Raw genomic sequence first — 23,508 nt, 5'->3', positions numbered from 1 at the left:
ACCAACTTGGACCCTGTGATTGTCATCCGAGGCCCTTCTTTTGTGCCTTCTCTGTGAGAACTCCATAGGGTGACAACATGAGAATGGGCCTTTGCTGTGGTGGCTCACCATTTGTGCAATGCTCTATCCAAGGAAGCTCACCTGGTGTGTTCATTACATATCTTGAGGCACCAGGCAAAAATATTCATTATCACCCAGGCCTTTGGCTAATTAAGCAATCTATACCGTTTAAACTTCGGGGAGGGGGGTATTCTTTTTGCCTGTTATTATGCTATGTATTTCTGTGTTTTTAAATTAATATTAATAATAATATGATGATGATATAATCCTCAGAATAAGAGCACTATAGAAATTTAAAAAGTAAAAAATAATGAATGAATGAATAACAGCCATGAATTTTGATGGAGGATAAAGCTACAGTTGTTGGCCATATTATAGCTTGAGGAAATTTGTCTTGGTGGAACTGAGTGCCTACTACCAACTTTAACTGGTGTCCCAGCTGTGTCTCTATCTTATCAGCTCTTAAAACTGTCCATCATTACATCTAGCAGTCATGAATTCCAAACTCTGTGCTGTGTCTAAGAAGTACAGCCATACCTTGGATGTTGAATGGAATCCTTTCCAGGAGTCCATTTGACTTCCAAAACGTTCAGAGATCAAAGTGTGCAGAAGCCCCATCGGACATTCAGCTTCCAAAAATAGTTCGCAAACTGAAACAGTCACTTCTGAGTTTGCGGTGTTCGGGAGCCAAAACGTTTGAGAATTAAGCTGTCTGAAAACCAAGGTATGACTGTATGACTGTATTTCCTTGTGTTTCTCTTGAATTTCCCACTATAGAGCATCACTGGGTGACTGGCCAGGAAAGAGATGGGAGAGGGAGCAAAACCTCTCTCCCCGCTTCCTTCACACCATGACACTGTTACACACTTCTGTCTTGTCTCCTCTTACTCACCTTCGTCCTAAAAAAAGAAAGAAAGATCCAGATGTTGTGCCCAAGTTTGGCCCAGGGGACACAGTTTCTCCACCCCTGCCCTGAGGCATCTGTCCAAAGGAAGCATTAACCAATGAACCTTGCTTGTCTTTGATTCTACTTTCAGCTCATTGATAAATATGGCCCCATCTTTACTGTCTGGGTCGGACCAAAGCCCATCGTTGTGATTTGTGGATATGAAACAATGAAAGATGTTCTTGTGAATCATGCTGAAGAATTTGGTGGGCGTCCTGCAATGCCCTTCATAGACAGAGCGAACAACTATCGAGGTAAGGGGTGTATTGCATTTCTGTGCTTATTTTTGTATTACCTAGGCCCTGCCACACTTCCCTGTCTATTATGCTCAGCAGTTATGCCATATTTCAGGTACACAAGTAGAGCAGCCATGCTGGATGAAAATGGATGACATTACGCCATGTTTGTGTCTTCAGTATCAGCCGCTTGGATCTTTGTGAACATGTTTGTAGCTTTAGGTTTGATGGATGGTGTGGCATTTGCCCTCCTAGGTGTGTGACATCATACTGGCTTCATAAGGAAAGGGTTAACTAAGTGTAAAATGATTAACCAATAGGAACCCAAGGGAAGGAGTTAGAGTTAGAGTTAGAGTTGTTAAGAAGTTAGTCTGGAGTTAGAGAAGAGAGAGGGAGGATTAGTCTGTGGGTTGGGATAGTCTGATGTGAGAGAGTGAGAGAATCTGTTAAGTGGAGTCAGTCAAACAGTCAAGATAATCAGTCAGAAGGTATTAGGAAGGTATAGGCCGGTAAAGAAACTAAGGTTAAGAAACTGACAAGAAAATTATCTGAGAAACCATAAACTTGTTAATGCTTATACAATAAACTTGTTTATTTGGTTTAATTTTAACAACTGTCTGGACTCAGTGTGTACCTGAGAGTAATGGGTTGGTGGCAGCGGGGAAGCAAGCACAGTGGTGGCACAGGGATCAATAGACTGTCAAACATCCGGGGACCCTGTGTGATCGCCACAAATGGAGACCTTGGCATTGTGAAAAGAGTAACAGAACAACAGCCATGAAGCCAAACAAAAAACAAAAAATCAACTGATAGCACAAGATGTTTTGGCAAACCAGTGTTTGAGTGTGTGAAAAAGTGACCTGTGTGAAGAACTGCTGATATAGCATTGGCGCAAGTTGCTCCTGCCCCCCTATTCCGGATAGATTATCAGAGGGAAATTTTGTGGGGAGGTCCAGCTCCATGCTCATAGCTCAGTTGGTAGAGAGTGAGACTCAACCTCAGGGTCGTGGGTTTGAGCCCCACATCAGGCAAAAGGTTCTTGCATTGCAGGGGATTGGACTAGAAGACCCTCGTGGTCCCTTCCATCTCTACAATTCTGTGGTTCTTTTAATGTTGTATAATCTCAGTGCAAGCGAACTGCAAACAAATCAGGCTGAATGCTGAATAAACCAGTTGTCTGGAACCACCACGTTTGCAATTACAAATTGGAATATAGCTTGAAGGAGGAAGGCACCATCTCTCATATTGAAACTTCCTGCTGGTTTCTGCACATTGAGCTCTCCACCTGTTTCCTTTCAGGAATGGTCAACAGAAATGAGGCAAAATGGAGAGAGGTGCGCAGGTTCACATTATCCACCCTGCGGGAATTTGGGATGGGAAAGAAAACAATGTCTGAGAGGATACAAGAGGAAGCCCTTTGCCTGGTAGAAGAATTGGTGGCCACACAAGGTACTCTTGAGCCATACGTCTTCCAAAGAAAATTCTGCCATCCTTCAATGCAGGAAGTGGGGTTTTATTTTGTGATTGTTGTTGGTGATTGTAATTTGTCTCTTCTTACTTCAGACCTCTCCGATTTTAATTCTCTCTCTAAATATTGGGCAAGCTTTATATTCTTCTTGGGGGTGGTGGTTCTATAATTAATTTGTTTTTAAAGCTAAGTGTCAGGGGTCTGCCTCCAAGGGAGAGGGGAGAGACAGGAATGTACAGACAGCCTCCTCCTTTGTTGAGCAGCTGCACCTCGTCAGTCTGGTGAAAGCGAGACTTTAGGAGAAACGGACGACGAGAGAAAGGGGGGGAGGATGCAAAGGCTCAGTCAGGCTGAGATGAGCCACGACACCGCTTTCAAGGAGTTGGACATGCCTCTTCCATTGCATAGTTTTCGCCAGGGAATTACACGTAAGGAAAAGAGGCGGAAATGGGGTTCTCCCGGGCTTATATGCTGGAGGGCAAACAAGAAGAAGGCACTTCCGGAATCTACTGGTGATTGAGGCAGACATGGATTTTGGGCCTCTGCACTGTACATAGTTTTTGCATTCAATAAAACCTATAAAACCCTCCCAAAACTAACCTACCTATTCCAATCCCTCCCAATCTGGATCCCCCAAACCCAGATGGGAGGGAAAACTACACTCCTTTATCTTCTCACACAAAAATCCAACAATAAGCCCCAAATACCTGCACCTCCCCACCTCAGAAGGAGGATGGGGAATCCCCAACATAGAAGGATATTATACTGCCAACCAAATGCACCATATAATCCCGTATATACTAGAAGATGAGACAAATCAATGGATACACCTAGAGAGGGACACAACTGAAAATACCTGCACCACAGCATACCCTCTCCTCCCGAACAAACTAAGGAAAATTCCCACAACACTTAACAGGTACACACAGACCATGCTCAAGGCATGGAAAACAGTAATAGGCAAACTATCCCCAACCCCAGCCCCACTAATTCCCCTGGCATACTACCCATTATTCCACCACGCAGCACAAAACCTCCAGATTAAAACCTGGCAAGCCAAAGGCCTATATTGCCTAATAGACTTCTATGAAAATAACAAACCTTTATCAACACAAGAAATACAAGACAAACTAGAAGACACCCAAATGCCCTGGTTAACACATCACCAATTACATGCCTTCTTAAACAATCCAGCAGTAAAATCAGCAGCAACTAGGCCCCTGACAACCTTCAAAAACCTCCTTTTAACAACAAAGGGACACGGCAGAGGAATGGTATCCGCAATATACAAAATACTACTACAAAATCCCACAAATTCCCTAGACGCAATCAAAAACAATGGGAGGATGACATAGGCTATGAGATTAACCCCACTCAATGGACCAAAATGTGGACTAAACCCCCCTTTAAATCCATATCAACGAAAAGAAAAGAACTCACTCTGAAACTCACCTACAGGTGGTACCTAACACCAAGAAAACTAGCACTAATACTAATACGAGAAATAAGTAAAATAACCAAGCAAGTATTAGAAATCACCCCAGAATTGGCTTTACTAAACATCTTCCAAGACAATAATGCCCACTTACACCACAAAGAACTCATAACCCACCTACTTTCAGCAGCCAGAAGCATCATAGCCAGACATGGGAGAGACCTGTCAGGAGTAAGCATGGACCAATGGTACCAAATAGTATGGGAAACAGCCCTACTAGAAAAATTAACCAATAAACTGAAACTGACACGGGGACAAATAGAAGAAGATACCTTCATCCCGGTATGGCTCTCCTTTATCACATACACAGCCCAACAAGACAACGACAATAATCCACCAACAGCATACAAATCAATATGGCTAACCTGATCCAAAACACACACACACCCCACTCACACATGAAAACAAAGACCACCACAGCCAACCACAAATGAATAACCACACCCAAGGCCAACCCCAACCTCTCTCACCACCAAAGGAATACAAGCGAACAGCAAAGAACCTGCACAAGCAACGCTAACACCAAACCCAACAAATAGTAAGTGAAATAGAAACATTGCCACCCGACCCCACTCTCACCCATCTTTTCCCCCTTCACCTCTTTCCCCCTTTTCTTCCTAATGTCACAACACATGAAAATGATTTGGAAAAATGTTACACGAGAGAGAGACATTGCTCACTTTTGTAAATCAACAAAATCTTTAATAAAAAATAATAATAAAATAATAAAACCTCTAAAAGACAGATGGGAGTCCTGGCTGTTATCTTTGTGGGCAACCACACATACTCCTCACACTAAGCTAGGGGATTTTTGTCACCTGCTTACTTGGTTGTTGAGACAGATAAGAAGGTAGTTCTTTCTCTCTCCTACATTGTCCCCCTGCCCTTGTGGCATCTGTCATGCTGATGCAGGGTGTAAGTACTTGAATTGGGAGTTATGTATACGAAATGCAAACCACTCACTTGCAAAATGCAACCATTGTGTGTTGAACCAGATTTCTAACTAGACCAGTACTCAAAATGGTTTGCAACCAGTCTTTCTCACCCTGCTGTTTTCTCCCTTTATAATAAAAACAAAACAAAAAATCTTGCTATTGCAAAGGGAGGAAATCAGAAGTGAGATGGGGAAACCCAATTTATTACCAGGCCAGAAGACTGCCATTTCCACAATGCCATATCAAATATTTATCTATTTACCTATCTATCTCTTTTTAAAAATAAACTTTATTCCATTACCATATTAGAATAAATAACAAAACATTTAATACTTAAACATTAGATTTCACATATATGCACATAGGTTGGTGGTTCGAGCCCAAGCAGGGACAGCTGTGAGTGGGATTCCTGCACTGCAGGGGGTTGGACTAGGTGACCCTCGGCTTCCCATTTCTATGATTCTATGATCCTCACACTTAAACTGTACTTCTGTATTACTAAATATAATAAATATCAGAAGGTGTCATGTACAAGGAATTTAGGTAAAGGTAAAGGGACCCCTGACCATTAGGTCCAGTCGTGGATGACTCTGGGGTTGCGGCGCTCATCTCGCTCTATGGGCCAAGGGAGCTGGCATACAGCTTCCGGGTCATGTGGCCAGCATGACTAAGCCGCTTCTGGCGAACCAGAGCAGCGCACGGAAACGCCGTTTACCTTCCCGCTGGAGCAGTACCTATTTATCTACTTGCACTTTGACATGCTTTCGAACTGCTAGGTTGGCAGGAACAGGGACCGAGTGTGGCGATCACACAGGGTCCCCAGACGTTTCACCATCTATTGATCCCTGTGCCACCACTTTATTTCTCGCTGCCACCACCCAGGCACTACCTGGTAAAATACTCAGTCCAGTCAGGGTTAAATTGGAACATAAACTTCTGTTTATTTATTGCAGTTTAACAAGTGTGTGGTTTCATAAACGGTCTCAGTCAATTACAATCATGGGGTGCCTATCCAGACCTATAACTTCCGCTACCTGCTCTCACTCACTAAACCACCTCTCAGATTTTTACCTGTCTTCCTAGCTCTTAACTGTTCCTGACTCAGCTTTTTTTGCTACACTAACTCAACCTACCCACAGACTCTATCCCAATTCACTCCCACTCCAACCAACCACCCAACTCCCATCAAACTCCCCCTTCACCCCTCCCAGAGCTGATTTTATAGTTCCTCTGACTCTACCCCTCTGGGTTCTGATTAGGTAACCTGTTTAACTATTTCACCTCCAGCACTCTTATATGTTAACGTCACACCGAGCAACGGGAGCTCACCCCATTGCTGGGATTCGAACCGCCAACCTTCTGATCAGGAAGCCCTAGGCTCTGTGGTTTAGACCGCAGCGCCACCCGTGTCCCTTAAATTACTGGGAGATATCAAAAGGAAAATATATCAGTTTTGCCATAAAGGCAAAAGCAGCCCCCCAGAGTGGCTGGAACAACCCAGTCAGATGGAAGGGGTATTTATTATTTTTATTATTATTATTATTACTACTACTACTACCAACTTGCCAGGCCCCACTCACCATGTCTTGTTTTTCTTGCAGGGCAGGCCTTTGACCCAAGAAGAAGCATCACATGTGCTGTTTCAAATGTCCTCTCTTCAGTTGTCTTTGGGAATCGGTTTGACTACAAAGATCCGGTGCTGCTGGAGAACCTGCGTATTGTGCAGGACTTCATGGGCTACCACCGTACTTTATCAATGCAGGCATGTCGTTCCTTCTGCATGCTGAACCTGGGGGTCTTTCTTCCACCTCTGTGTTTCTACTGATAACTATTTCTGTACTCAAACAGGCATGCATCCTCAAATTTACTTATGTCACCAGTAGGGATGTAAAATGTGGTTCAATTCATCTCAGTGCGACCTGTTACAGGTCTTTCTCCCACATAACAAACTGCAATCCAAATCAGTTCTTCACCCCAGTGGCCTGTCTTTATGCAAATAATGCCAAAAATATCGTCACATTGTTGTTAAAGTTGTAAGTTTACATAAAATGCCGTGTTTGAATGCTGTAACCTTAAGCAAAAACGTTGCACTCTGACAAAAGCATCAGAGAAGGCTCCTATTTTTCCATTGGAGTGAGATAAGTGGCCTGATGACTCATTTCTGGATACAAGAGTGGCAGAGCTCTCACAGCAGGAAGCTGAAACTTGAAAAGTCTCTGTATGTGCTTGTTGGACATGACTACTACTACTAGTAGTAGCAGTAGAAGCAGCAACAGCAGCAGTAGCAGAGAAGTTTAATAACCTCTGAATGAGAGAGAGGCAAATACAGTTTATCTCATTTCTCATTTATCTCATTTATGATTGCAGTTTATCTCATCTCCTCATTTCCCCATTGCTTCTGTTCCAGATTTATAATTTAGTCCCAGGAATCATGGCTTACCTACCTGGACAGCACAGGAAGATATTAGCAGACTGTGAAAAAATGAAGGCTTTCATTCGTGAGAGGGTGGAGTCCCACAGGAGGACACTGGATCCTCAGAATCTCCGTGACTATATTGATTGCTTCCTTATCAGGTCAGAGAAGGTAGGGAGATCCACAACTTTCTTTCCCTACATTTCTGAGATGCCCCTCATTTGTAGTTAATTTGAAACTGTCCCTCATTGTTGTTGCACTCCCTCATTCTGAACCATTGTCCCTCTCTTGGCTTTGGTGGCTGCTAAAGTCCATCTCCAAACTAATCTCAGATGGAAACATCTTTCCTCCAGTTTATTTAGACATCAACCCAGGCAGGAGAAACACAGTTGACCAAAATGAAATCATACATGTGATTGTGGCCTGAAATTCTCCCCCCTCCCCACTGGTTCTCAATGATGTCTTTATATTCAACAAAATCTTTATATTGCAATAAGCAATGTACATCTTGTGTTTGAAGTTAACACAGTTCATTCCATTTATAGCCTTGAGAAGACAAGGCCATGGCAGACCAGACCACCAAGGTTATTGTGTGGAATAGGATGAGATGTTTCAATTTCTCCACCCTCCTTTCCCTTCTGCCTTGTTTATAGAAACAAACCAATCCTGAGAATATCTACAGCACCGAAGAGCTTGTCCAGTGCGTGTTTGGACTCTTTATTGCTGGGTCAACAAACTCAAGCACTGCCTTAGTCTTCAGCCTCCTGGTGATGGCTAAATTTCCACACATTCAAGGTACTTAAATGGCCAAAAGATCAGATTTGCTCTGCTATCCAACACAAAATCTTTCAAAGGTCACTTGCAGTAAATTCAACGAAACAGCAAAATATGCACTATTTCACTAATATAGTAATAGTGATATGGTAAAAAAACAAGTAAAGAAAATATCAATGAACAATTGGAAGTTGCATCATAAAAAACAGCAAAGCTGTTCAGAGGCAGTAAGACTTACTCATAAAGATCATTGCAGAACAAAAAAGTATTTCTACACCTCTAAAGATGTCAGACGAGGAGGTTTGAATGGGGGTTAACTTTAGCCTTAGTTTCTAAGAAGAGAAAGATGATTTGACATACCATTTTTTATATTTTCATGCAGCTTTCCACTCAGATGAATCCCAAAGTGACTTACAAACAATTAATAATAATGGCATGATAGAACATAGTAGAAAATCACAAATACAGTACAGCATAAATCATATGAATAATTCACAAATATTCAGATGATGCTCCCTGCATTTTGGAAGAGAAATTGCTTGAGAAAATATCACTGTGTCAGATGAAAAGCAGCTCCAGAGTTCCGGAAGTACATTTTCTGAATGCTTTCCATTGTAGCGAAAGTCCAAGAGGAGATTGATGAGGTGGTAGGTGCCAACCGCATCCCTGGCATGGACGATTGGGTGAGGATGCCCTTCACAAATGCCGTTATCCATGAGACTCAACGGTTTGAAAAAGGGAGCCTTGAGGGTTTCCCACGTGCAACGACGTGTCGTACAGAGTTCCGGGGCTACATCATCCCACAGGTGTGATTCACGCATGAAATGATCAGTTTACTATGGGGAGGGAAAGGGAGGGATTTAGCATCACATGAAGGGCCTTGATCTGCCATAGTTCCAGGCAGTGTGGAGACAAGTCGTAGTAAGTTCCACCCACCTACTCCATTTCTGGTGATTTTTCAGAATGCTGTGCAATTATGTGAGACAGACTGCTTCAGCAATCACTGTCTTTCTGAAAAGAATGTCCTTTCTTATATGACTGTGAAACCAAAACAAATAATGCAATGTCTATCTTCTCCCTGAAGTCCACCACTGTGGTTCCAATGCTCACAACTGTGCACTATGACCCACTCCAGTGGGAGACTCCAGAAAAGTTTAACCCTGGACATTTCTTGGATGAGAAGGGTCAGTTCCGGAAAAGAAATGCCTTCATGCCTTTTTCTGCAGGTGACTTGATTCTCGTGTTGTGGGGTTGGGGCTGGTGGCCGGTGTGTGGGTAGGAGTGGGATGCTGGGAGAAATCTGGTCATTCTAGGAGAGAAATAAATGCTGGAATTGGAGTGATGGAATGAGGGGCAAGGATATTTCTCCTGTTCACCTAATATTTGCTTTGGAACTAATATGCATATGTGAAGCCATTGAGCAAGGGTTTCTACACACAAACTTACAAAGATTTGCATAAAACTGATTTGGTTCTGCTTTTCAAATGAGAGCAATTTCACACACACAGACCCCAGAAATAGGTCACATGTTGTCTAAGTTCTTGGCTTTATCTGTATGAAGAGGTCCCACACATTTGCTGTCTTACACTGAGTTCCTTGGATCTTCTGTTGCCCTAAAGGTAAAGGGACCCCTGACCATTATGTCCAGTCGTGGCCAACTCTGGGGTTGTGGTTCTCATCTCGCTTTATTGGCCAAGGGAGCCGGCGTACAGCTTCTGGGTCATGTGGCCAGCATGACTAAGCTGCTTCTCGCGAACCAGAGCAGCACATGGAAATGTCGTTTACCTTCCCGCCAGAGCGGTACCTATTTATCTACTTGCACTTTGATGTGCTTTCGAACTGCTAGGTTGGCAGGAGCAGGTACCAAGAAATGGGAGCTCACCCCATTGCGGGGATTTGAAATGCCAACCTTCTGATTGGCAACCCCTAGGCTCTGTGGTTTAACCCATTACCTCCAGGCTATTACCTGAAAAAGAATGTTGGTCTGGCTTAATTAGCTTTTAAAACATGCCTATTCCAGATTAGCATCAAGCAGGTCTTCCAAATCCTGCTGTACTTTGATGCTACATAACATGTCTACAATGAAATGCCACCCACGAGTCAGAGAAGCAAGACAAACTGGAGACCAACAGTTCAAAAACCCACTCGCTGAACCACCTTGAACTTTCATGTACATAACAGTTTGCAAACAGAGAGCTGTAAACACCAACTGAGAATTGGTCCTATTGCTGCCCTTGTTATGCTTGCTTTGCTTTGTTTTTTTTTAAAAAAAAACTCTTAAATGCCAGCATTTGCTGTGTTTGCTGTGCACTATCTTGGTCTTTGGTTATTGATTGGCTCTACCTTCTTTCTCTCTGCCAGGAAAACGGGCATGCCCAGGGGAATCCCTGGCTCGGATGGAACTGTTCCTGTTCTTCGCTGTTCTGCTCCAGAACTTCACCTTCCAGCTGGTGGGAGATTTCAAAGAAATGGACGTAACATCTTTTCATATGCAGTACAAAATGAAGAGCGCATGCTTACAAATGCAAGCCATTAGACGTTCTAAGTGATCCAGTGAGGTAAACTAAGCAGAAGGGATCACGGCAGTGCCTCCAAAACTATTTGTAGTAAGTAGAATGGAAGCACTGAGAGATTTGAAGCCAACAGTACTGAGGAAAACCAAATATTCCAAGCTTAGGTGGAACACGCCATAGGAGCCGCCCCCCCCCCCAAGTAAAATATTTGAGGAGGCTGCCCCCCAAGTTGATAGATATTACCATTCAAACGGGGTTCATATGCCGTATCTTGTGATCAGTTATGCAGGGCAGGGCTTAAACCCCCCCCCCAAATATTTTATTAAGGTTACCACCCCTGGACAAGGCAGAAATTGAACAGGCTAATCCCGATATTCTCGGACATCAGCTGCCATCATCCCAACTAGTAGTTGCTAGCAGGTTGCATGGGTGATAATGTGTTGCTATCCTCACTTTTCAATGCCACACATTGCCTGTTATTCAATGGCAATTATTCACAGTAAACAGAACAGAAGTAAAACAAGGCTCCAAAAATGAATGGAATGTCAAGTGATAATACCTTTACAAGTGTGTGTGAAGCAGATACTGCAAAACAGTTTGTTGTTTAGTCGTTTAGTCGTGTCCGACTCTTTGTTACCCCATGGACCAGAGCACGCCAGGCACTCCTGTCTTCCACTGCCTCCCGCAGTTTGGTCAAACTCATGCTGGTAGCTTCGAGAACACTGTCCAGCCATCTCATCCTCTGTTGTCCCCTTCTCCTTGTGCCCTCCATCTTTCCCAACATCAGGGTCTTTTCCAGGGAGTCTTCTCTTCTCATGAGGTGGCCAAAGTATTGGAGCCTCAGCTTCAGGATCTGTCCTTCCAGTGAGCACTCAGGGCTGATTTCCTTCAGAATGGATAGGTTTGATCTTCTTGCAGTCCATGGGACTCTCAAAACAGTAATTTACCTGAATTATGAATTAAGGCTATGACAGTAATTTTGAAATATAATAAGGATCCTAACTAAATGAAATACAGTGTCAATATATTTTGTTTTTGTTTTACAAAAGATATGTTTAGGAAAATAATAAATCTAGTTTTGCCTGAAAAACTAAAAAAATAAAGCAGTTGTTATTATTATTATTATTACATTTCTACATGCAGCAAAGACATGCAATAATATCCGTTTCTTTGGGGGGATTAAGAAATTTTAAAGATTGAAATTAAATTCTAATCCAATCCGTAAATTTGTGAAGAAATCCATTTTTCAGTCTACCAAAAATAAATTGCCTTCAGAAATATATATATATTTCAGATACTTTTTTTAGCATCAAGAGAAAAGAAAATGCAGCTGTGTTGATTCTTTTATTGCTTAAAGCAGCCTTGGGGGGGAAAGTCAAACTGATTTTGGTGTTCTAATGTTAATATTGCAGACTGAATTACTATTACAGGCAAGAAATATTGTTAGTACCTTGGTATCTACATTAATTACAGAATTAGCTTATAATTTGCCCAGCTGGCTTGGTCTTTCCCAGGTTTGGAAATAACAGAGATATGAGCATCCTAGCATACAGATGGCAAAGAAGAGTGGGAGTATAAATTCAATCAATCAATAAAAAAACTTTATGAGGGGAGTGCATAAAGTTTCCACTCTGTTCTACATGCCACACAAAGTTTTTAAAACTCCCATAAGGATGCCTTCCAGTTAAATATTTTCCTAAACTAAAAAGCCAAAATCGAAGTGTTAAAAGATGGGCTCCTGTCAGTAAGAGTTTTACTTTTCCTTCCGGCTGGAGAATGTTTAAGGTTTTCACTGTGTCAGATGTGTAGTGGTTTCAGAAATCTGGAAGAAGAGCTCTCAATGTTGTTTTTTATTACAACAAAAGTTCAACAGTAGATCAATGAGGTGGGAGGTGCCAACCATGTCCCTGGCATGGAAGATAGGGTGAGGATGCCCTATACCAATGCTGTTGTCCATGAGGTTCAACAATATGAAGAAGAGATCCTTGAGAGCTTACCACAGGACACAATGTGCTGTACAGAATTCCAGGGTTACATTATCCCCCAGGTGTGTTTCACACATGGATCGATCAGATTACTACAGAGAGGGAAATTGGAAGATTTATCATCACCTGAATGGCCTTGATCTCCCAAAGTCCCAGACAGTGTGGATACAATATATGGTGATTCTCCACTTCAACCCCATTCATGGTGATTTTTCAGGATGCTGTGCAACGACTTGTTTTTATGCTAGAGAACCAGGTTTAGAAATCACTTTCTGACAAAAGAGACAGTGATATCTTTCTTCATGAAAGAAAGCTGTTTCCTATTATATTTATGTGTACTGTAATCTTCATCTTCTCCCTGAAGGGAGCTGCTGTCCACTGCTCACAACTTTGCACTTTGACTCTCACCATTGGGAGACTCCAAAAAAGTTTAACCCGGTCATTTCTTGGAGGAGAAGGGTCAATTCCAAAAATAAAAAATAAATGCCTTCATGCCTTTTTCTGCAGGTGACCTGATGGGCCCAGGTACGATTGGGGTTGGTGGCCTATGTGTGGTTGGGATTGGGGCACTGGGAGAAATCTGGTGGTTCTAGGACAGGCATAGGCAAACGTGGCCCTCCAGTGTTTTGGGACTACAACTCCCATCACCCCTAGTTAAGAGGACCAGTGGTGAGGGATGAAGGGAGTTGTAGTTCCAAAAAATCTGGAGGGCCGAGTTTGCCTATGCCTGTTAAAGGAGATAAATAAGTGCCATTAAACTAGCTCTTCCAGTCCCTCACACTCACACTTCAGCTCAAAATTTGTTAATTGTAACACGTGTCTCAAGAAATCCACACATGAGCTTTAAGCATTCTTGCAAGAAGGAAATCATTTATTTGGAGCAACCGTGTCCCATCCTGGACAAGTATCTACACTCTGAGAGGATTCCAACACATATAAAAACATAATAAAACTATACAAGTCTGCTTTCAGATGCCTTCTAAAGATTGTAAAGTTACATCTCCATGACCCAGGGACTGCATAACTCCATACCCCCCAACTTTTCTCTGATGAAAATAGGGACATCCTAAGGACTCTCCCTGGAAAACAGGGAAACTTGGAGGGTCTGTAAGGACTGTCTATCTTGATATATTTTCTTGTCATCATAGGCTTTTTAGAATTGTGCTTTTGTCTCTGGGTCATGTTGTCATGCCACACAACTGTTCCAATTCATTTTTTAAAAAAAGTAAAATGCTGTACTTTCTGTCTTTACTTCCTGCCTTTAAAAATTACTTTTAATGCTATCGCCCACCCTCAAAAGGAATATGTCTATTCTCTTGACTGATTATTCTTACACAACTGGGTTGCCACAAAGACTTGTGCTTAGCTACCAAGAATGTAAGAGATAATTATATAGAAGATGCCCAGATCAGCATGTTTACTTGCTTGGGGTCAGGGGTGGGGTAGCAGCAGAAGAATGTGGAGAGAAGGAAGTCGCCTTTTGGGCTTTTTGCTCAAAATATGCTTCTTGTCTCCCCCACCTCCATTTCTCAAATATATTAACTTACTACGAAAATATTCTGTTTCCTTCATCCATATCCTATGTCCAAACTGGAAGATGCATCAGGTAAGAAACTTGTGACTGAACGTGACTGAAAATGAAGGACGAACACACCAAATATTGACAATGTTTTCAATAGATGATATCGACTGCACATCGGTTATTTGTACCATGCAGTCTAAATTAATGCTTCTTTTCACAAGGGTGATTGCTTCACTATCTGTGTTGTAACACACTTCCTGTTCATCCAGACTGGCAAGCTCAATGTGACTTTTAGGTCGGCTTGTTCATTGGCCATGAAAGCTCTTCCAATTTATTCAGTCTTCGTATGATTTGCTGCACTACATTTGACAAAAGTAGATAAGGCAGTGGAGAGTTATATATTTCCTTTCAGGGTGGGTGGGTGGCTCACTTGATTTCAGTCAAAACTTGGTGGCATTTCCAGAATTTATTTGCTGTGAAGTAGAGCAATTCCTTCTAGATGCTGGTTGAAATCGGGAGATGCCAGCTCAGATCTGACTAGGAATCTACTCACAGAGGAGTCTGGCCTATCATCCTTACTGGTATTAGGATGCCCATGGATGGATAAAAGGGTGAGGTTGTCGGTGCTGGGTGGGTGGTTGTGTTTGAATGTGGATATTGTGGTTTAAAAATATATATTACAGTTGGACCTTGGTTTTTTAATAGCTTAGTTCTTGAACATTTTGGCTCCTGAACCCGCAAACCTGGAACATAGCGTTCTAATTTGTGAACTATTTTTGGAAGCTGAACGTCTGACGGGGCTTCCGCAGCTTCCGATTGGCTGCAGGAGTTTCCTGCAGCCAATTAGAAGCCACATTTTGGTTTTCAAACATTTTGGAAGTTGAATGGACTTCAGGAACGGATTCCATTTGACTTCCAAGGTACGGCTGTGTTAAAGAAAATGTACATTGTTGTCAGTAACATGTAAGTCTGTACCCAACCTTGATGTTGAAGGCATAGAAATTAACCTATTTTCAGCCCAGGTCTAGAGCTTATGTGGATGATTAACCCACCTTTCCTAGTGGAACACATACTGGAAATAAAAGAACTAAGATTATTTGGAGAAGGTTGGAGTTGGGGTTTGGCTGGGGCTCTAATAAGCAGTTGTGTTTTCACCTTGTTTTTCTTAAGTAGTTTCCTGGATATATTTGACCAAAAAAGAGCCTTCAAGGAAGATGGAAGTGGCTGTAACAGGAGCTCTGTTCCTTCTCTGGGTTCTCTTCATCTTCATTTTTTCATCCTCAAAAATGTACAAGAAGAAAAGTCAGCTACCTCCAGGCCCCACTCCCTGGTTCTTCCTGGGGAACATGCTGCAGAAAGATGTCCTGCCTCTGAGCAAAAACTATTCAAAGGTAAAGCTTGTTGCAGTTTCCCTCTGTTCCCATGTCCCTGTGGCATGGCATAAACAACCATTGTCTGGAATGAAGCAATGTGTAGAGGAAGGACAGAAGGTTAATTGTTCCCTCTTTTGCTTATATACTTTTCCATTCTTCCTTATAATAAAGGCACAGATTTCTGCTTCCCTTCTCTTTCCTTATTTTTATTTGCATTTTTTATTACTTACTTCCCTGAATCAACTGAAGATCCCTCCAGATCATTGGTTTATTCATCATTCATCATTCATTGTGATTTGCTTGCACAAAACTTAAAAAGAAGTTATATCTTTTTTGAACAATTGTTCTGATTTGCTTGCAGGGTGGTTCTATGATAATGAGCATTCATTCATTCTTTATTCATCCTGGTTAGCTTGCAGGTTGCTTATAGTCATTTATTCATCCCATGCTTTTCAATGTATTTCCCCATCGCTTTCAAAACAGCAAAAAGTCCTCTTTTTTAAAGTGGATTTATTGCACTAGGATTATGTTAACTGCACAGACCCAAAATTATGGTATGTGCTTGAATCCCTCTTGCAAAATAATGACAGTCTGGAGGCATCCTAACTGAAGGACTCACAATAAATAGCAATATTCATTTAGAAAAAGCACAGCAGCAGCAGCAATATACATTCGATTTTTACTTATTTTTTTTATTCATTAAATTTCAATACTGCTCATCATCTGAGGATCACAGGGTAGTTTCCAAGATGGAATTCTGAAACCATTAAGTTGCAAGCTAGCTGTATTCGGGTATATCTGTAAATACATCCAGTCAAAGGGTAGTGTAGGCACATTGCCAAGCCCTGTCCCTTCCAGTGCATGATACCTATAACATGTGAAAAACCCTCCACTACTCATGGAGACTCTTACACAATTTAAAACCCTGTTTGTGCTTGGCAGGTCACATGGGAGTAAATTCCAATATACTTCCATAACAGTATTGTACTGTAACCTAAATAATTGTTAGAAGATCACTTAGGGCAGTTGTCCCCAAATGTGATAAATAACAAGCTGAAGCAGAACCAGGCAGTATGTCAAGAAGAATGGCTCTGTGTTCATTGATTGGCCTGGACATAAGTATATGGTTATGCTTTAGAGATATGAAGCAGTGGTTGATCATATGATGTGATATCTATTGTAGTGTCATACCTGTTAAAGGGGCAGCTAAATTTCTTTTCTTTATGTACCTGTCTTGCAAAGTGAATCAAACACCTGATGAAGTTGGTGTGGCTGAACATAGGATTCATTTCACAAGACTCTCTTTCTTTTATGGAGGCAGTTCTAAATGTGGTTCCTCCTCATTCAGGAACAACAGCGTTCTAGCAGCCCATTCTCCCAGGAGCCATCCAGGTGTCCTTTTTATTGCGCATTCATGATTATTTGTACTGTACTCATGATGACATTGGAGTAGTTATACGCAATCCTGTTTCCAATACTGTTTGCACTTCCAAAAGTTCTGAGGTGGACACACTGTTTTGTTCCAGTCAGTGCACGTCCCATAGCTTCCTGTTCAAATCCTGTAGCTAGTTATAGCCCAAATGTTCAGGTGTGTGTGTCTTTTGTTGCACTCCAGTATATACAATGCATGGATGTAAATTTTATGAAATAAATAAATGTATCCTTCCAGATGGCAATAATGTAATAATACTGAGATGTATTGCAGAACAACTAATAAAGCTGAATTCTGCCACTAATGCACTGTTACTGCATCAATGACATGTTGCAGCATATGCCTGCAAAACCCCGCACAAAACAAGCTGCAGGTGCCCTAAGAGATATTGCAACCTTTCCTTAAGATAATTACTCCAGTGGAAGTTTCACTGCCTAATTAAATAACATTGTCTTTGTGTCTTCAGCTGGTTGAGAAATATGGCCCTATGTTCACTGTCTGGATGGGACCCAAACCTATGGTCGTGCTTTGTGGATTTGATGTGGTAAAAGATGCTCTGCTGGATCATGCTGAAGAGTTTAGTGGGCGTATTAGCAGCCCCATCAATGATCGAATGACCAAAGGCCATGGTAGGCTATTTGTTCTTATTTTTTATGTATAGCTCAGCTCCACTTTGATTTGTAATGCAGTCCCCAATTCAGGGCCAAACTAGTTGCGTGAGTACCAATAACATTTTGTTCATAAATAGCCAGCACAAAGAAGTCTGAGTAATCTTGGGGCCATAGACAAGGGGAAGGAGAAGCTTGACTCTCTCTACTTGCCATCAAAAAGTGTCTTTCTAAAGCTGTATATGCATTTCAGGGCAATTTGTTCCCCATGTGCACCAATGAGAGCATTTAAGAGGCAATTAGAAGCCTCAGAGAGGTGATTTTTGTTACCATGGTGGCATGTAGAGAGAGTCTAACCTCCATGGTCCCAGTTTTGCTCAGACTTCTCTGTAGCTGCTATTTGTATAACCATGATAATAAGCATCATGTCTAGGAAAGAAAGAAAGACAAACACTATCAAGCGAGGCATTATTGTTTGCTGTGGCCCACTTCTCCAAAGAACCATTTTTGAAAATCAATTCCCCACAAAGAAGCTGCTTTCCCGCCCCCCAAGAGAAACTGTCCCGCCCATAAACACTCATAAATATAAACTTGCCACTCAAAACATCATCCATTTATTGAGTCTGCAAACTGAAAATAGCAACTGTATATGTTGCTACATCTCTTCTGGGCCAAAGCATGCCATTCTGAACATGGGTGACATGATTTCACTTTCCCACCCCAACAGCAGCCAACACTGTGGCCTGGAGTCAGGCAAGGCAGTATGTCATGTCTCCTGCCATCCATTAGTATGCTGAACTGGACGTACTTACTCTACCAAAGAGCAAAAATCCCTTACACAACACGGAACTTGGCTATTGTGGCCTACGTTACTAAGATAATTGAGAGAATGATCGCTCCCCACATTAAATGGGGGGCGCCCTTTCCGTGGTCGTGCACAGCCCCCTCTACCCTATGTGGCACCATTACCACAGGCTTGGCTTCATCTTCATCTTCCCCAGGTGGGATACCTGGAGGTCTCCGCCTAACTCAGCCAGTTGCCCAATCCCACCTGGGGAGGCATTGCCAAGGTGATCAGGCTAGGTAGGGAGAAGGACCACCTGCCCACACAACAGGGGGAGGATCTTACCTGGGACTGGGCTGTTGTGGCCTACCTTATCAGGTAAATTGAGAGAATGGGAACAACTGGTTGCTGAACTGTAACTACAAATGGGGATATAATTTTAAGGTGGAAAGCACCAGAACCACCTTTTCATGTAGAAACTTCCTGCTGGTTCCTGTTGGGTCAAGAACTGACGGAATGACCTTCCTCTTTTTTCCCCCAGGGATAGGCAGCTCTAGTGACATGGAATGGAGAGAGCTTCGCAGATTCACGGTTATGACACTGAGAGACTTTGGAATGGGGAAGAGATCAATGTCTGAGAGGGTGCAGGAGGAAGCTGTTTGCCTGGTGGAGGCACTGGCGGCTACAAAAGGTAATCTAGCTCATTAAAAAATAAAACTGAGAAAGCACTATCCCAGGGCAAGGAGATGATATTTATTAAATTGAATATAGGAATGGGCACTTATAGTATGTAAGCTTCTGACATAGTTAGAATATGTGGCTGTCGGGCTCAGTGGCAGTCTGTCTTGATCTCCCCATAAATTTTTCTCAGGGGGCCCTGCTAAGCTGAACCCACACTCCAACATAGTAACAGCCTAGTCCTCCTCCCCCTGGATTCCTGCGGGCGAGCCTGCCATGATGAATCTCTTTTTATGACTGTGTCACAAATGACTTACTTTCGTTTCCCGATGCTCCCATAAGTCACGTCCTTGCGTAGTAGTTAATTTCCACACAGTTCTTATTCCTCCTGCTTGTAATCAGTAATTGCAACGATTCTTTTTTTTGGGGGGGGGGTCATTATTGGGTACTCACATAAGGCAAAAAAAGAAAAGTTTTCCTCCCCCCTCCTTTTCTACCTCGCTCCGACATACCCATCCTTTGATGAGTCTTCTTGATTTATTCTTCTTCTTGATTTATTAAGTCCAGCCTGTCGGTCCACCTCCCAGAGATCCCTTTAGTTAGCAGTCTTTACTCCCAATCTTCGCTCAAAGTATGTGCGTTTGCTTCTGTCCTGATTGTTTATATAGAGCTCCCACAACTAGCTGTGCAGATCAGAGACAGCGTCCAGGAGAGCCGACCCACACGAGGGCTTTTGTGCCTAGTGCTCTCACCCCCTTTCGAATCCGGGGGTGTATTATGGGCACAGCAGGCAAGGCAGCGTTCCCCATCTGCTTGGGGTAACGAGGGAGGCTACATACTCCCATTACAGCCTCTTAATTACCTCATGTGAGCCAGAGAGATGGTATTGTCGGCCATCTTCCGATGCTCCCCCTAGCGGCCCCCGTCTACCTACACTTCTTAGGTGTGCACACTGAAGATTATACTGTGTGCAAATTGTTTCAGTGAAAATTGTTGGGTTTATATTTATTTATTTACACACATTACATATTCAAATAATATAGGTAAGACACATAACTTTGAATATTCAAATACTATAAATAAAACTCTTCATGTATTCTTCGCCTTTAACATTGCAGTTGTATATCCACATTTAATCAACTATTGTTACACCTTTCCCTTTCCCCATAAACACTTGTGACTTCCCTCCCCCCCCCATGCATGGCTTCTTTGATTCTATTTACAAATACAGTGGTACCTCGGGTTAAGTACTTAATTTGTTCTGGAGGTCCGTACTTAACCTGAAACTGTTCTTAACCTGAAGCACCACTTTAGCTAATGGGGCCTCCTGCTGCCGCTGCACCACCAGAGCACAATTTCTCTTCTCATCCTGAAGCAAAGTTCTTAACCTGAAGCACTATTTCTGGGTTAGCGGAGTCTGTAACCTGAAGTGTCTGTAACCTGAAGTGTCTGTAACCTGAAGTGTATGTAACCTGAGGTACCACTGTAATACTAATGTGTTTATACTTACTAACTTATTCAAAATTCCATCTTCAACATCATAATTCTTGTCTTTGTGAGCTCAGTCTATGCTCATCAATAGATTCTGGTTGGAGCATCTTTGTACCATGTAATTTGTTGGGATACTGCCAGGGAGACAAAGTCCATCATGGCCCCAAGCCATCTGCCGGACGATCCATCGATCTCCCGTAGGCACGCAGTATCAGCAATTAGTGACATGAGTTTCCTGAAATATCTTGCCACATTCCAGAGCTCATGCACACTCTATCAGCAGATAATGCACAGCAAAAGTCGCACTCAGGAGAGCATTATTTACAAGTTTGATTCAGCGTTGATCAGAACAAAGAAAGACATGACTGCCTGCGTCAGTGTCTCCAGCACAGAGAGAAAATGAAAGCAACAGAAAACATAAACATCCTGTGAACAGGAAATACGCAGACTCTGTGACTCACAGCCTGCTCCCTTTTAAGGTGGAACGGAAATATCCTAACATAATCATCAACACATTTCCATTCCTTGGGTTTATTTTTATTTTTATTTAGCGTCAACATGGCCTTGTGAGCCAACTGAAACTCTGCTGCAGGCAATACTAGCAGAATTGGCATCAAATGAGTTAATTAAGCGGAATGTTATGACAGAGAAATGAGGGGGCAGGATTAATTATTTGGACTATGGATGGGGTAGGTGGCGGGGGGTGGGTGGGGGGTTGAGAAGAAACCCAGTGCCTCTTTTTTCTGCCTCTCACCTCCCCAAAATTATGTTTAATTAGAGTTTAAAAATAAAAATAAAAATTAGCACAGCCCCCTGAATTGACTTAGGACTGGATACAATTTGAGTGCTGCCCAGGTTGCCCTGAATATTGTGTCGGCGCCAATTTGTGGACCCAGATTCAGGCCTCACATCAGGTCGGTGTCAGGGGTAGAGCTGTGCACAGCCCTCTTGATTACAGCATTTTACTACTACTTTTAATTTCTTTAACATTTGGTTCTTGGGACTGATGAAAATGCAATCTACCAGGCTCAAGCTGTTTAAACAGTTTTTAGAGTTAATTTTGTATTGGGGTCTGAAGATGGTGGGCTCCACTTTGATCAGGCCTTGCTGACTGTCTTCGGTTCCTCCCACAGGACAGGGCTTTGATCCAACATCTAGAATCACATCCGCTGTTTCCAATGTGATCTCGTCAGTCATCTTTGGGACTCGCTTTGACTATGCAGACAAGACCTTCCTAAAGCACCAACGCACTATAGAGAACCAAGCTGACTTCTTTCAGAGTATCTTGGGAATGGTAGGTTGTTCCTTTTGTGTTGCAAATATTTTCCTCTGTACCATGAAAAGGAAAAACAAAACCTAGCTTGTTGGAGTATGAACGATGGCACAAAGGGTTCACAAATGTGTGCCTGCCTAACTATCAGATGAAAATAATGTTCTGAAAATGTCTTCAACAGGGTTGAGATAGAAATTGACACAACCACAAAGTTCCAGTGATTTCAGGAGAGAAACTGGACCCTTGAGCAGGGCAGGCAGCAGAAAAGTTGGAAGACTTACCTGGGTTGTTTACTAATAGCAGCAGATCTCCCTTTCCTTTCCTGACCCCCCCTTTTACTTTGCCATTGCTTCCCCACCCCCTTTAGTTGCCTGACTACCATTTCCCTCTGGATACAATATAACTGTGGAACATTGCAAGAGAGAAATAGCTGCCACCACAAAAAATGGCAGTCACCAACAGGGGCTACACCCTACAGTTTCCATCCACACAACACCCCAGAACAATGCAGCATACAGGTTTTTCCTAATGTAAGAAAATGGTACCCAAGCTACTGAAGAAAGAGCCATGAGGATGTGGGGGAGGGGAGAATTGTTGCTATGAATCGCAAACTGCTCCCCTGAAATTTACTGCCCTCATAAAACTTCGCAATCAGTAAAGGGAACCACATAAATTTCTGTCCCAACAGGAGCTTTACTTCTTTCATTTTTCGTTAATTTTAAATAATTGTTGATTACTGGGATAGGTTTGTCTATTGTGCACTATGATATGCATTTAAAATGGCAGACATTTCCACATTAGCGGATGACAAAATAGAAGAAAGACTTGTGCAAAATGCTCCAATTGCAGGAGAATGGGAAATTCCAGTTGAAAGTGAAAATGAGTGTTGGAACAGACTGACGCACATTTGTACATCTATAGAGGTATCCTGGTGGGAGGAATTGCTAAGCGTGGGGACCACACCTAGATCATCAGTTGAAACAAGCTACCCAGGATGATGTTGTTCTTGTTGTTCTGCCCTTCACCCTAATGTCCCAGGGCAGGTTACAACAATTGAAACACAAAGTTAAAAACAGTTGAAAACAACTTATATACACCTCAGGAGTCAAAATCCAGAGTGAAAAGGCATGTCTTCAACATTCTTCAAAACCTGTATAATGAAGATGCCAGGCATATCTCTGTGTAGAGGAAGTTCCACAACTGAAGGGTTGCCACAGACAATACCTTTTTCTGGACCATGAGCCTCTGAGGGCAGTGCAACAACTAATAGGGTCCCCTTTGCCACTCTTAGCACCTGAGGAAGTCTGCAGGAAAGGAAGTTGTCTTTCAGGTAGTTGGAGCCTGAGTCATTTAGGGCTTTAAAAACTAATATTAACACCTTGAACTAGGCCCAGAGCCAAACTGGCCACATGTGCAGCTGCTTTATAACAGAGGTTATGTGAGACTTAAACAGAACCCGAACCAGTAATCTGGATTTTGGACAAGTTGACATTTCTGAGTCATTTTCAAGGGAAGCCCCATC

General features: G+C 42.4%; 1 protein-coding gene across 1 annotated transcript in view; it reads left to right on the top strand.

The window, feature by feature from the left end:
* Positions 1-23,508, top strand: part of LOC310700901 (uncharacterized protein) — a 30,571-nt gene that overhangs the window by 522 nt on the left and 6,541 nt on the right. The window contains exons 2-14 of the mRNA XM_083490855.1: positions 1,098-1,260; positions 2,542-2,691; positions 6,742-6,902; positions 7,548-7,724; positions 8,207-8,348; positions 8,946-9,133; positions 9,412-9,553; positions 10,689-10,872; positions 12,829-12,887; positions 15,518-15,738; positions 17,619-17,781; positions 19,086-19,235; positions 21,847-22,007. Of these exons, the coding sequence (XP_083346981.1) occupies positions 1,098-1,260; positions 2,542-2,691; positions 6,742-6,902; positions 7,548-7,724; positions 8,207-8,348; positions 8,946-9,133; positions 9,412-9,553; positions 10,689-10,872; positions 12,829-12,887; positions 15,518-15,738; positions 17,619-17,781; positions 19,086-19,235; positions 21,847-22,007 (2,061 nt within the window). The remainder of the gene's footprint in view (positions 1-1,097; positions 1,261-2,541; positions 2,692-6,741; positions 6,903-7,547; positions 7,725-8,206; positions 8,349-8,945; positions 9,134-9,411; positions 9,554-10,688; positions 10,873-12,828; positions 12,888-15,517; positions 15,739-17,618; positions 17,782-19,085; positions 19,236-21,846; positions 22,008-23,508) is intronic.

The sequence above is a fragment of the Podarcis liolepis genome (genome assembly GCF_965112155.1).
Source record: "Podarcis liolepis genome assembly, chromosome: 2".
NCBI classification, from domain to species: domain Eukaryota; kingdom Metazoa; phylum Chordata; class Lepidosauria; order Squamata; family Lacertidae; genus Podarcis; species Podarcis liolepis.
Note: the sequence above shows the minus strand (reverse complement) of the source record. Positions and strands in the feature narration are given on the sequence as shown.